The sequence below is a fragment of the Carcharodon carcharias genome, chromosome 9 (assembly GCF_017639515.1).
Source record: "Carcharodon carcharias isolate sCarCar2 chromosome 9, sCarCar2.pri, whole genome shotgun sequence".
NCBI lineage: Eukaryota > Metazoa > Chordata > Chondrichthyes > Lamniformes > Lamnidae > Carcharodon > Carcharodon carcharias.
In genome coordinates this window covers 34456752-34471529 of record NC_054475.1, presented here as the reverse complement: position 1 = coordinate 34471529, position 14778 = coordinate 34456752, and the positions used below count along the sequence as shown (strand labels likewise).

At 40.8% G+C, this 14778-nt stretch overlaps 1 protein-coding gene across 1 annotated transcript in view; it reads right to left on the bottom strand.

Moving 5' to 3' along the window:
* Window positions 1-14392, bottom strand: part of grm4 (glutamate receptor, metabotropic 4) — a 1385277-nt gene extending 1370885 nt beyond the window's left edge. The window contains exon 1 of the mRNA XM_041196119.1: window positions 14241-14392. Coding sequence (XP_041052053.1) covers window positions 14241-14392 — 152 coding nt within the window. The remainder of the gene's footprint in view (window positions 1-14240) is intronic.
* Between the last annotated feature and the right edge of the window lie 386 nt (window positions 14393-14778).

Below are 14778 nucleotides of genomic sequence, written 5' to 3'. Positions count from 1 at the left end.
CTGTGCCTCCTCTGGAACTCCTGGCAGCCTTCAGGGTGCTGCCTCAGCCAATTTAAAACTGCCCTGCCAGGTGCCCATTGGACCTGGCACCCACCATGCTCCCACTCCTGCCAGCAGCCCTTCTCCAATATGGGGCCGCATTTCACGCTGGCTGGTCCTTAATTGGCCAGCCAGCGTGAAATCGTGTTGTTTTGACATTCGCGGCCAGAACCAGAAATTGCGGACACTTCCAGCCCCACTGACCTCACGTACCCAACAGGTGCAAAATTCAGGCCCATGCTCCATGTGGTGGGTAAAATGGCTTTTGCCTGCATCCTTTACTCACAAAGGAATGACATTGGGGGTCACATGACTCAGGGGTCACTTGACTATGGCTTGACAGGACACAACAGGCAACTGTGAATAAAGGCATTTCTCCAAACATTTCTGGTCTTTTCATTGTCTCAATGAGGTGATAATTCATATTACCTAATAGTTTCCTGCTTTTCTATTAAACAGTTTGCATGTAACCCATTGTGAGTATCATAACATTTCTCCAGACCTACTGATGGGCTTGTTCATCTTTTAGTTCTGATGAAGGTTCTCTTTACTGAGGCTGACAGACCCACTGGGATAGTTTTTAACTTTCACAGCCAGTCAGTGAAATGGCAGTGTCAAATTGACCTCCTGTCATAAGACATTGACTTCAATAGAAAGAAAATTTGAGCATGGTTCTTAACAGATGACTGATCTGCTTCTGCCAATTTTCTATTGGGTGGCAAAAGTCGTAATCTACTCCATTGTGAATTTCCTGCATTTTCTGTTTTCGTTTTAAAAAAAATTTATTTAAGAAACTTGATCAGGATTTAGTTTCCTGATGCCTTTAATGCTTTTTAAGAATGCTTTTAATCAGGAGTGCTATTTTGCAGTTTATTATTTAAGGTTCCCAGTGATCAAACCCTTACATTGAGTATATGATGTATGTGGGTATTACACACAATCCATTGATTGTTGAGTCTGACTGAAGTGCAAGTGTCAAGGAACAGTACTGACTATAATTCCTGCAAATTAACCTGACTCTTTCAAAAATCCAAGTTATTTGTCACCACTAACTCCAACCACATTTTTTTAAAAAGCTTTCTTGTTTTACATTAAGTTTTGAGTTAACAAAAACCCAAGAAATTATATACTGATTCCACACAGATTGACAAAACCCATGCATGAACACTAAAGTATATATTTTTATAAAAAGTAGCAGGTCATTCTAATTTCACTTTGACCATTTTATCAGAGATGGAATACGCCCAATCCAATGTGAGGAATGACTCCTCTCTCTCTTTTCCTGAGTAATTTAAGTCTCCTAAACTGAACGTCTTCCTTCATCCCAACAGCAGACTCATCTTGTCCAGGAGAATCACCTCCTTCTCCCTTGACAGTATTCCCACTAAACTGTTGACCACTGTCATGAAGCTATTAATGCATATAATGCTATTGGAAATGTTTTTAAAAACAGATTTAGTCTGTGAGTGTGTCTGTGTGTGTCTTAATTTGATTAAAGCCAGCTAGTCTGGGTGCTTTGATGTATAGTAGTTTTGAGATGTAAACAGAGGTAGAGGTACATTTGCATTTTGTCAAATAGAGCATTCAAGAGTGGGAGTGAAATCTTGCACCTAGCTAGGAGACACCAAGCAATGTTTATATTACTAATAAAATTGGTACTGTGAAAGGGGTTTTATTGCTAGAAGAGATGGAGTTCAAAGGGCCTGGTGATACAATGAGAATTTGCATTCAAAGGGGAGTGCTGGGTATAACATGAGGGGAGTTTGTGTGTGAAAGGCAGGGGCATGTAACATCTAAGCAGCTGTAAACCTACAAGTGTCTGCAAAGGAACCAAATTGAAAGGAACCTCATTTTGAATTTGTAAGGTGAAAATGCTTTGCCTGGTGTCCGCTTAAAATCTAGGGTTGTTGTTGCCTTAGTGGAGATTAATTTGGGAATTTGTTAAAAAGTTATGATAGTAGTAATTTGTAGCCATGTGTATGTGCTTAACACCTTGTTGTAAATGAATAAATGTCTCATTTAGTTTGATGTAAAAACCTCTCGAGAACTGGTGGTCTTATTCCTGAATTTAGAGCTGCTATTCAAATCACACCAATTGAAAGTACTGGTTATAACAGTTATTTAAAGCTTCCCTCCGGGATTTTAAATAACTTAGCCTTTAAAAACTGCTGTGTCATAACACCACCCAACTTCTCTTTCCAGCTCCCATGTTAGCTGATATTGTTAACTGTCTGCCTCTTCAGGTAATGTTGCCGTCTCCTTCGAATTTGCTGTCATCATCCCTATCCTCAAATAACCAGCCCTTGACCCCTCTATCTTTGGAAACTACCAACACAACTCCAAATTCCACTTTGTCTCCAAAGTCTCTGAATGTGCTGTCATCTCCCAAATCCATGTCCATCCTTCCTGTATGGAACTCCATATTTAAATTTTTCAAATCAGGTTTCCACCAATGACACAGTATCAAAACAGCTCTCATCAAAGCACAAATTACATCCTACATAACTGCAGCTTTTGATTTGGCTGACCACAGCATCCTCCTCCAATACCTCTCCACTGCACTCATGTTTATCTATGTTGTCATGTGTCAGAGAATCATTTGCAATTGCTTCTCTTTCCTCTCCCATTCCACTACTTCTGGTGTCCGATAAGGATCGATCCTTGGCCTCCCTCCTATTTCACATCCCTCAATGACATTATCTGAAAACACAGCATCAGTTTCTGCATGTATGCTGACGATACCCAGCTCTACCTCACTACCACTTACCTTCATCCCTCCACTATCTCCAAATTGTCATACTGCTTGTTCAATGGGATGAGCAGAAATTTTGATGAAAAACTTTTAAGCAAGTGGAAAGGCATGGAAAAGGAAGAGATGAACAGAACAAAAAGGGGATCTATCATAGAGTGAAGGGCAGGAGTGATTAAATAGCGATGCAAGGCAATTAGAGGTGCTACTTGGAGACAAGAATGGAACAAAAGTTGAGTGTACTAGCAGAACGTTCAGATCCCAGTGTACCACCGAGTTCTGCAATCTCCAGCTGCCTTTTTGTGGAATATGTGAACATTACTGCACCATTCAAGCATGACACCACCACCAAATACATCTTCTCCTCCCTCTTCAGCATTCCATTGGTGTCTTTCCCTCTGTGGCACCCTGGTCCACTCCTCAGTCATCCCCGACACCCCCAACATTTAAAGCATAATAACTGAGGGGAAGGAAACATGACAAATCTGCAAAGAGGGGAAAGCTCCCATGGCCTGGGAAGGTGGCAGATAAAGGCAGGTAGACCCTAAGTATGCAGCAAGCATTTATCAATAGAGGAACTCCACCCCACACAGCAGCCCATAACTCCCCTGCTGTCCCAGCCGTATACCAATAGGAGAATCACTAGTCCATCCTCCTTCCACCCTAGCTGTCTACCGATGAGGGATTACTATCTCACTCCATCCCCAGTGCCCCATTCATGTATTGATAGGGGATCATGAGCCCACATCTCCCCATTTCCAGCATCTGCTGTCCAGAGGAAAATGAGAATGATGGTTAATGTTAAACTCAATGTTCAGTCCGGAAAGCTGTGATAAGCTCCAAAAGTAGTTTAGAAATGAAGACCAAAACCAAGACAGAATCCTTCAGACAGAGTTTTATTGCTTGTCATAAAACGGTCCACAGGTAGCACTAGTCTCAGCTGTTATCCCTTTTATACAAACAAATCGGTATGGAGTTAAACAACCTAATAATTAGCAGTTGAACTTCTTTAACTGTTTCCTTCCCTAACAGGCTGTAAAATGTCAAATGAGGTACTGTTCCTCGAGCTTCTGTTGAGCTTCATAAAAACAGTGTAGGAGGTCAAGGACAGGGAGGTTGAAGTGAGAAAGGAATGTAGAATTAAAATGACAAATGGCAGGAAGCTGAGGAGCACACTCTTAACTAGACGGGGATCTTCTGCAAAAAAATCACCCAATCAACATTTGATCTCCTCATTGTGCAGCAGGCTGCATTGCAGCAAATTGAAAGAAGTACACATGAATCACCCAACACCTGGAAGGCATGTTAGACATGGGATGGTGAGGAGAGGAGGTAAAAGGGCAGGCGAGTATCTTCTGTGCTTGCTTGAAGAGGTACAGTGGGAAGGGAAGAGGGTGTTGGGGATGATTGAGGAGTGAACCAGAGTGTCGCAGAGGGAAAGGCACCAATGGAATGCTGAAGAGGGAGAGGAAGATGCATTTGCTGGTGGTGTCATGCTTGAAGTTCACATATTCACAAAGAGTAAGGTAGAGATTGCAGAACTCAGTGGTACAGAGGGATCCGAGTGTTCTGGTACATGAACCACAAAATCTTAGTATGCTGGTACAGCAAGTGATTAGGAAGGCAAATAGAATGTTGGCCTTTATTGCAAGGGGAATGGAATATAAAAGTAGAGAAGTTTTAATGCAGCTGTACAGGGCTTTGGTGAGATCACATCTGGAGTACTCTGTACAGTTTTGCTCTCCTAATTGTAAAAGGATATAATTGTGCTAGAAGAAATTCAGAGAAGCTTCACATGACTCATTCTGGGATGAAGGGGCTTATCTTATGAAGAAGGGTTGAACAGGTTGGGCCTTAACCCACTGGAGTTTAGAAGAATGAAAGATGATCTTCTTGAAACATAAGATCCTGAGGGGACTTGATAGGATGGATACTTGTAGGATGTTTTCTCTTGTAGGGGAGACTAGAACTAGGGGGCACAATTTAAAAATAAGAGACCTCCCTTTGAAGATGGAGATGAGGAGAATGTTTTTCTCTCAGTGAGTCATTAGTCTGTGGAATTCTCTTCCCCAGAATGCAGCAAAAGCTGGTCCATTGAATACTCCTGCTCCTAAGTCCCATGTCCCTATGGTCTATGTTCCTATGTCCCACCCCGTCACACTAAGGTATTGGTGTGCTTGCCACAAACTCTGTTTCCTAGCCACTGATTCCATCCTTCTCCCTGGCATCAGTTTGAGACTGAACCAGACTGTTCATGACCTTGGAGTCACATTTGGCCCCAAGCTGAGCTTCTGACCACATATCTGTGCCTATTTCCACCTCCATTACATCACCCCACTCTGCCGTGCCACAGTTCATCTGCTGTTGAAACCTTCATCCATGCCTTTGTTACATCTAGCCCTGACTATTCCGATGCACAACTGGCCAGTCTTCCAGATTCTACCCTCCCTAAAGTTAAGATGATCCAAAACACTGCTGCCCATGTCTCAACTCACACCAACTCCAATTCCTCCATCAACCCTATGCTCACTGACTTACATTGGTTCCCATTTAAGCAACACTTCAATTATAATATTTTTACTCTTATTTTCAAATCTCTGCAATGTGTTGCCTCTCCCTATCTTGGTAATCTCCTCCTATCCTCTGGTTTAAGAAAAGAGGGCAAGAGAAAACAAGGAACTACAGACCCACTGGCCTGACATCTGTAGTAGGGAAAATGCTAGAATCTATTATAAAGCATCTGTTAACTGGGCACTTAGAAAATAATGGTAAGATTGGGCAGAGTCAATGTGGATTTATGGAAGGGAAATCAGGTTTGACAAGCTTGTTTTTTGTTTTTGAGGATATTACTTGTAGCATCGGTAAAGAAGAATGTGTGGGGTATTTGGATTTTCAGAATGCTTTTGTTAAGGTGCTACACAAGATATTAATAAGCAAAATTAGAGCACATGAAATTATGGGTAACATACTGGTAAAGATTGAAAATTGTTTAACAGACAGGAAACAGAGAGTAGGAATAAACAGATCATTCTCAGGTTGGCAGGCTGTGGCTATGGGGTGCCGTAAGGATTAGTGCTATTCACATCTATATCAATGATTTGGATGTGAGGACCAAAGGTAATATTTCTAAGTTTGCTGATGGCATAAAACTAAGTGGCAATGTGAGTTGTAAGAAGGATGCATAGAGACTTCAAGAGGATTTAGATGGGCTAAGTGAGGGACAAGAACATGGCAGATAGAATATAACGTAGAAAAATGCGTGAAGTTATCCACTTTGGTAGAAAAACAGAAATGCAGAGTATTTCTTAAATAGGGAGAGATTGGGAAGTGTTGATGTCCAAAGTTACCTGGGAATTCTTGTTCAAAAGTCACTGAAAGCTAACATGTAGGTGTATCAAGCAATTAGGAAGGCAAATAGTAAGTTGGGTTTTATTGCAAAGGGATTTAAGTACAGGAGTAAGGAAGTCTTGTTGCAATTTTATAGAGCCTTGGTGAGACTACACTTGGAGTATTGTGTGCAGTTTTGATCTCCTTACCTAAGGAAGGATATACTGGCCACCGACGGAGTGCAATGAAGGTTCACTAGACTAATCCCTGGGATGGTGGGATTGTCCTGTGAGGAAAGATTGAGGAGACTGGGCTTGTATTCTTTACACTTCAGAAGGATGAGAGGTGATCTCATTGAAGTGCACAACATTCTTACAAGGGTCAACTGGGTAGATGCAGAAAGGATGTTTCCCTTGGTTGGGGAGTCTAGAGCCAGGGGACACAGTCTCAGAGTAAGAGCTGAGCCATTTATGACTGAGTGGAGGAGGTAGTTCTTCCCTCAGGGGAAGGGTGGTGAGTCTTTGGAATTCTCTATCCAAGGCGGCTTTGGAGGCTCAGTCATTGAGTATGTTGAAAGCAGATGTTGATAGATTTCTAGATACCAATGATATTGAGGGATATGGGGATAGAGCAGGAAGATGATGTTGAAGTAGAAGATCTGGTTGAATGATGGAGCAAGCTCGAGGGGTCAAATGGCCTGCTCCTGCTCTTAAGTTCCTATGAGATACCTGCGCTCATCCAATTCTGGCCTCTAGAGCAACTCCAATTTTAATCGCTCCACCACTAACAGTTGCATTCAGCCTTCAACTGCCTTGGCCCTAAGCACTGGAATACTCTCCCTAAATTTGTCTGCCTCTCTTTCCTCCTAAAACACTTCCTTATACATGCGTCTTTGACCAAGCTTGTGGTTATCTGCCTTAATATCTCCTGATGTAACGTTGTTAAATTTTGTTTGGTAACATTCCTATGAAGTGCCTTGGGACATTTTATGATGTTAAACATATTATATAAACGCAATTTTTTGACTAATTCTTAATTCTATATAAACTAGCCATCTCAAACATAAATGTGCTTTATGTAAAAAATATGGTGAGCTGGAGGTAACTTTCTCATGTTAGGATTCAAGATCTTAACTTGGGCATGGATATCATACATTTTAAACTTCATTTGACCCATATAAATTTAATCTGAAGCATTGATGTTTACTCCACTTGCAAAAACGAGGGAAAAAATTATTCTATTTGACAGCATGCATATCTCCTCACCTTGCCTGTGCAACAAATTTCCAAAGTTCTCCATTCATTCCCACTTTCAGTTCTCAGGTCATGTCATAATGGTACATAAATCTTGGAATACAGTAAGTTTGATGGGAATAATTTCACAGTCAAGACTCCCATATTTCAAAGATTTCTACATCCTAGATAAATAACTGAGAAAATTGATAAGTCTGACAGTCGTGCAATTGTAAATGGAAAAGACAGCCTTTCAGCCTGATTTACCTGAAAGAAATCCTCTCTGGGAATGCTATATGTAGTAACAGATAAAACTACTATAATGTATACTTTGTCAGAACAGAGCTGAGATACTGGGTCAGAACATTTTTCACGAGGCTTTTTTGAAATGAGACTTGCAGACTTACATTTTGTTATGTTATTGTTTGAACTGGGCATGCTGTCTGGTTAAAAATTACCCTTTTTTTGAGGAAGAGTGTGATATTACATGCAAAAAAATTATAGAATTATGAAATCAATTTGAAAAGAATGCATGCAAGTCATGACAACGCTTTGTTGTAAGATGTGTGTAGTTCAGTTGGTCTCATGAAGAGGTTCTGAGTTTTGTATGGTTTAACACTAAGTGTTCATTAACTACTTGTAACCATATACATTTACACAGTATAAGCTCTAAGCTGGAAGGTGTTCCATGCTTGCCTCTACACATGTCTCTGTCCAGTAAAAGACTGCCATCTAGACTCAGGTTATGTGTTCCTTTATATCACACTGTGATCGGTACTGTACCCAGTCCCATGTTAACCGTTCCTATGCCAGACCCTTATACTACACACTTAGGAGTAGATGCCTGAAAATGGTAGCTTCTAATTTATCTTATCACATTTGTGCTTAACCAGAAGGAAAGATGACTTCAATGTATTTTGAATGCTTATGCTCAAAATTAAGACCTTGAAAATATGTTGGCATATAAAGGATTGAGGAGTTTGCATAAAGTTCTTTGTGTTCTAACTTAATGGAGACATTAACAGACATAAGGAGTCGTAGTTTCCCATTGGAGGTTGTAATCAGAAGGTAGGTTTAATCCCAGGTTGCAAACTCACCCCTGCCTGACACAAAACAAGGAGTGGCTGGTAATTTGTTGAGTCAGGGTGTAAATTTGCCTAAGGGATGGATCTGCTGTCCAATGAGCTGGCAAGGTCAGTCAAAAAGCAGCCATATTGTGACTCACTTTAACAGCTGTTGCTGGGGCTGCTGTTTCCACAGTGATGTCTTAGACAAAAGTTGGCAAAGTTAAAATTTCCCACACCTTGGAGCGCAATGGGAGGCCTGGAACTCAGGACAGGGTAGGTGATGTGTTTTATATAATGGAGTAGGATTCCTCTGCCATGCTCAGCCTCTTCAGTGCCACTTCAAACTACATCTTCTCACTTTCCCTTTCCCCATATTACTGAGTTGATCTGATTCCTGACAGATGCTAAAGTCTGGCCGCCTTGCTAAAAATGAGAAAACTTACTGGGGATGGGATCTTAATTAAACCATAAAGATGCTAATTACCTCATCGATAGGAATGGGCCTGTTCCGATGCCTGTGCTCTCGCCCGCCCTCAGGAAAACGGCAGACAGCTGAAACAGAGGCCGGATCTCAGCAATGCTCATCTGTGGCCATTTTTGTTACTGCCCTGTCTCCGTGCCTGTCTCATTGGGACCAGGAAAATCTGACCACAGATTGTCTAACAAATTTTTAAATGTTCGTTTGCGAGCACTGTACAGCTTAATGTTATATCATCCAGCAATAAGAAGTGCAATCAGAACAGAATTGCTTCTTCCCAGCTTCAAGTTTTGAGTGCATCAGTTTTTAAACGGAAACACAAATTACCCATTTAACCTCTTCATACAGATTATCCTTTGTGTGGCTGAGGCTTAAACCTGTGTAGGCAAAAGGCAGTAAAGCCTTTTATTCCCCAATAGTCACTTCAGGAATTCAGGCGTTCAGCTTCAAGATAGCACAGATTCATGTACAACAGGTCAAATGCACATCTCTACCCGAAACCCACACTCAACTGAATACAGCACCCTGCAAATGTCAATCTCTGCACTTTTCCACACCAGCAATCCTTCGGTTTTTTTGATTGAAAACACTATTACAATTGTCTACATCTACCTATTTGTTTTGAAAGAGATGAGGCAGCAGGAGTTTATTGGTCAAAAATTACTGTCAAAGCAGATTCCAGAGTAAAAAAAAAATCACACATCACTTCTTTCAGATTCATATGAAGATAGGCTGCACAGAACAACAAGGCCATTTTAATGCCATTGAGATAGAGTTGCAAGAAATGGTACTTTTCAGAATATTACAGAATTCTTAGGCACAGTAAGTGGCCATCTGGCAGAAGGCTGTTTCTCTTCGCTCTCTGGAAAAAAACACATAAACAGTGGCTAGCATTCAGGGGCTAAGGTAAAACAAAAATAGTAGCCTGAGAGAATGGTACTCTCAGGGAACCTGTGGCACCTTGTGTATCCTCTTATTTATACAAGTGTCTGGCAGGAGTTAACAAATGGCATTCAGCTTGAGATAAGCTTAAAGATGACGTCCACCAAAGCGATGGACAAAGCGGGTATTGGAACCTTTGCTCATTGGCCAGAGCAAGTGGTTGACATCCATTGTAAACAACCAGCCCCTAGAAATAAAGTATATTAACAGGGTGCTCAGGGGTTGAAGGGGCAGTCCTTGTCAAGCAGTTTCCTTCTTCAGGCTGAGGAAGACTGGGGAAGAGCTTCCTCGCACCTCAGTTAGTTTGAGAAGAAAAAGAACAGGAGAGCGGTGCAAACAAGAGACTGCTGCCCTCAGCTGCAGAAACCAGCTTTATCCATCTGTTCACCCGCCTGGACCAGTAAACCTGTCACAGGTCATACGTTTTTCCTGTCTATTTAGTTTATGCATGATATTTTATCCTAATAAACTACTTCATGCTTATTAAACTACTTGCAAATCACACATAACTTCATTAATGTTTTGGGTAATCTGTGACTCCCGAACTCAATCTAAGATTTGCAGTTTGGACTTTGACAATTTATCAAACAAAAACTTGTAGTCCATAAACAATTAAGTACCAAAAGAAAAATGCTGCAATTAGGATTTTGTTCATACATATGACAAATTTATATTTGAAATTGTAGAATAGAAACAAGACTCCATGTAGTGGCACAAATGGACAAAACTTCCATCATGATTTCTAACCAAACTTGATGCATTGTTTCTAATTGTTAATTTAATGGAAAAGTGGACAGGGAAGACCAGAAGAGATTAGTTCATTGATATCCACAAGATGTTTATCAAATCAATACATGACCTTCTGTATAAGCTGTGTCAGAAATTATTCTCAATCAGCTATTTTTGTGGCATCTTTGTGGTTTACAGACTATTGTGGTTTTACTTCCTCACATCAAATGTACAAAAACAGCACAATTACACTATAAGGTACATATTGATTTCTCCTACCAGAAATTTGTGGCGTTTATTTCAATTAAATAAAACTAGTTCCAGCCAGTAAAATACCTCTTTGAAATTTGAATTATCCAATTTATGATACTCCGCAGATTTGCTCATTTGGGTGTTTTAAAATTTGTTGTCATCTAGAATAATGTATTGACATTAAAAATGCCAATGGTTACCAACTGAGCACTTGAAATTAATATTCATGAGAGGGTATTAATGTTTTTATTTAGTGCTGCTCACAGATTTTTATTACTGAACAGTTGGTAAATTTGCATATTCTACTGGATGGACGTTGACAGATGTTAATTGAGAAGCGGCCACAGAATCTTATAAATTTGCATGGACTTTCAACAATTATTTGCAATTGTGAATACTTGTGTTATGATATCAATAAATATGATTGCTCCAGACTGATATATGTAATTTTACCAATGAGTATGCCAGAACTTTAGCAGTTATATTTGAATATTCACTGGCCATAACATGCTATAGGTGCCTAAAAGGGCACCTTGTTGGGACCTTTGAAATTTGAGCTGAATTTATCAAGTGTAAAACATGTTAGATGGATTCTAAAAATTGGACATCTTTACCACAACTTTCCAGCCTATTTTCACCCTGATTTGATATGCACCAAAAGCTATTCCAGAAATTGCACATTTATTGCCAATGATGTTCATTTTTTCAAGAGGTTTGAATTAGCATGGTTAAAGGTTCAATAAGCTTATTTAGTATATATCCCTTAATTCTTTTTTGATTGAGCGATGTACGTGTCATCTTTTTGTGAGCATTGAAAGCTCCAGCATCGAAACTAGTCTTAAAATAAACATTATATTCAAATTCATATTAGGACAATACTTTTGTGTTATTAATAATAAATCTATATGTACTTAAATATAATTAAAATGTTGCTGTTATTGAGCACCCTTAGAAGTTTCTCATTCATGAGGTATAATGAGTTGTTTGCCAATTAACCTCATTTCACACATGAAGCTTTCCTACTAGAACATCCTTCATGTTCAGAAGATGACATTAGTCAAAGGGAATAGAAAGTTCAGCAAGTTTTGGTGAAAATTCAAAAACTAGAGTGTCCATGTTTTGTCTTTTAACTTTTGATCTGATTTATTTTGCTTAAAAAGGACCCTATTATACCTGTTTGAATTACTGCAGCAACATCTAACAGAGTATGCCAGTCCTCTTTGGTGAGCTTTCTTCCATCAGATTTATTGGAACAAATTAAATAATTGCAAGCATAGCATCAGCTCTTAAACGTTGCTTACATGGCACTACTATTGTAAATATTCAGTGCAGTTGTACTGGTTATGTCACTGTGTTGTGGCACATGCAAAAGCATCCTGGATCAAGCATATCAAGAATAAGGTATATAGGGAAAAATTAAAGCCCATTTTCTGGTGTGGGGTTGGTGATTGAAGATCTACCCATGCCTTTATTAGTGGCGGCAGGTAGCAATGCAAACTTCAAGCAGTGACAGAGCCTATAGCATCCGATGGCACCAAGAGCATTCAGGTACATTACTGCCTTATGCCATTCACAACTGCCACCTCACCCTCATCCTGTAATATGGCATGAAGTGCAAGCTGCAGATAGTGTGCCCATGGGCTTCTTGCCTTCCACTCCAACCCTCTTCCTTCACCCTAACACTTTGCTTCTGATTTTATGCTTTTAGATATCCAACAACAGTCACGGCAGCCCAAGGAAGACAAGAGCATGGCAACCACACCTTCATAGAAGAAACACCATCGTGTGGTCTGACACTTTCAGCCACCAGCTCATAAACTAGCACCATACAACCTTCCGACAGCACAGAGTCAGGGGTTACACATGGTGAGTCACAGGGCATGTGTTATGAACAATGTACAATTTTAAGTTGAATATTGTGTGTTAAGAAATGCAAAAATGGTTTCAGTTTCAGTTAGGTTTTGTTTATGAATCTTGGTGCCTGGGAGTCTGGATAGACTTGTGACTGAAAGGTTTCAGGTCTTTTGGGTTTGCTTGTATGTATACATTTTTAATGAGCTCTTATAATGCCTGAAATTAAAGAGATGGGTTAAAAGGTGGTTGAAAGTTCAGTGATTCTGGAAAACAAAAAAAAAACACAAAGTAGAAAAGTTTCACTGTTGCCTAGCAACAGTGATCCAGGAACAAGGAGACAGAAAAAGACAGGATATGGGGGGTGGGGGGAGGGGAAGGGGTGGGCGGTGGGGGCAGTGGTTCAGGGTGTGTGTCAGAGAGAGGAGACAAGGATTTTAAGCTCTCTGAGAAGAAAAACTACAAGGCTAGTGGGACACTAGTTAACTAAATAATCGGCCATAGGACTCTGTAAAATGATCAGTTTAGCAGAGGTATTACTGGAAGACTGAGTTTAGGGAACTAATTTTTTTGCTCTGCAGTTGAAGAAACAGTGAGTTTTTGTGTGTTGTGGGGAGAGATACGAGTTAGGCGAGAAGCACCAAGTCAATGCTCAGGAATTCACTGTAAGAAAACCATTTTCAACTGTGCCAGTCCCAAGTAAGAAGCCTTAGCATCAAGCTAGCGATAATTCTTCACACGTTCATGTATCTGTGTAGATATTGCTGGGTAAAGGAATAGTGGGAATTTGAATTGTCTTCTTTGTTTGTATTGAGATCTTTCCAACCTTCTGTCTGGTGTAATATATCACTTTTCTTGTTTTATTAAATATTTTATTATTCATATTAGAAGTTCATCAGCAGACTCCTGTGAATTTGTTCAGTAACTTTCCTCCATGGTTTCCAAAAAAAATTAGGATCTATCAAACCAGGTTTCACTCTGGGATCTGATTTGTCCAGTACTAATAGCAGCTGGGAGGTTGCAGCTGAGCGGTTACAGCCAGACCAGGGGGAAAGGATAGCTTGTTTATCAGCTCCCTGGACGGAAATATCGCAGACGCGTTCTGCTGCAGGGAACTCGGGTGAGTACGTCGATGGGTCGGCACACAGCAGGATGCTGCTTGATATGCACATCAAGATACTTGATGAATTGGCAGGCCTGCCAGAGAGCCTTCCATAAAAATCAAAGAGCTTAGAAGAGTCCAGTTTCAATATGAACAAAGCTTAGCACAGAGCTTGGAGCCCATCTCTTTCAGCATGGAAGTGGTGGTTAATTCCATGGTAGCACGTGTAGATGTATGGTCTGGTGGCTGCTGTCTCAGCTTCCACTACAGCTCAGGTGGAAACCACCCAAAATCTCAGCACTGCAGTGGAAGCTCAGGTGATTGTGATGAGATCCTGCCATCATGGGTGTTTATCTCTACTCATAGGGGCTTACAGGCTCTCTTTGGAATCCAGCAATCTGTCCTATAACAGATCACTCGGACTGCTGAGATGCTACCCATGAAAGTGGCACTGGCACCATGGAACACAAACCTGCTGTTCTCTTTCAGGATGACAACATTCTTGCGCACTTCATCACTGCTCCTGCTGTTACTTCTCAGCCGGTCAGCCCAGGCTGCTGTCATCCATAATGAGTTGCTGCAGTCCCGAGTGGAGCCCTCAAGGACAGAGCTGATCAGGGCCATCCTCCAAGGCCCTCTGCAGTCTCCTCATTTAAAGTAAGCAGCCTTCAACCAGCCGTGCTGCCACCACTAGAGTAACACTGCATCAGAGTTAGGACAGGCAAACACACCCACAAGACAGGCACAAATGGAATGTACAAGAGTGAATAGTCCAGTTCCGTTTGTATAATTGGATGTGCTGTGAATAAGGATGTTAATGGAAAATATTTTTGTCAGTGGCTTTTATTGTAGGATGTTGACCAAGGGCACACTGCAATGGGGTGTCTCAGATGGATGCAATGGTGGGGGAAATGGTGGATCCATGGTGGTGAAGAGAAGTTGTCCTGTGGGAACCGGCATGTAAGGAGGCACTCTCTGACAGCCTGTCAAGAGCGAAAGGGTCCAGGATA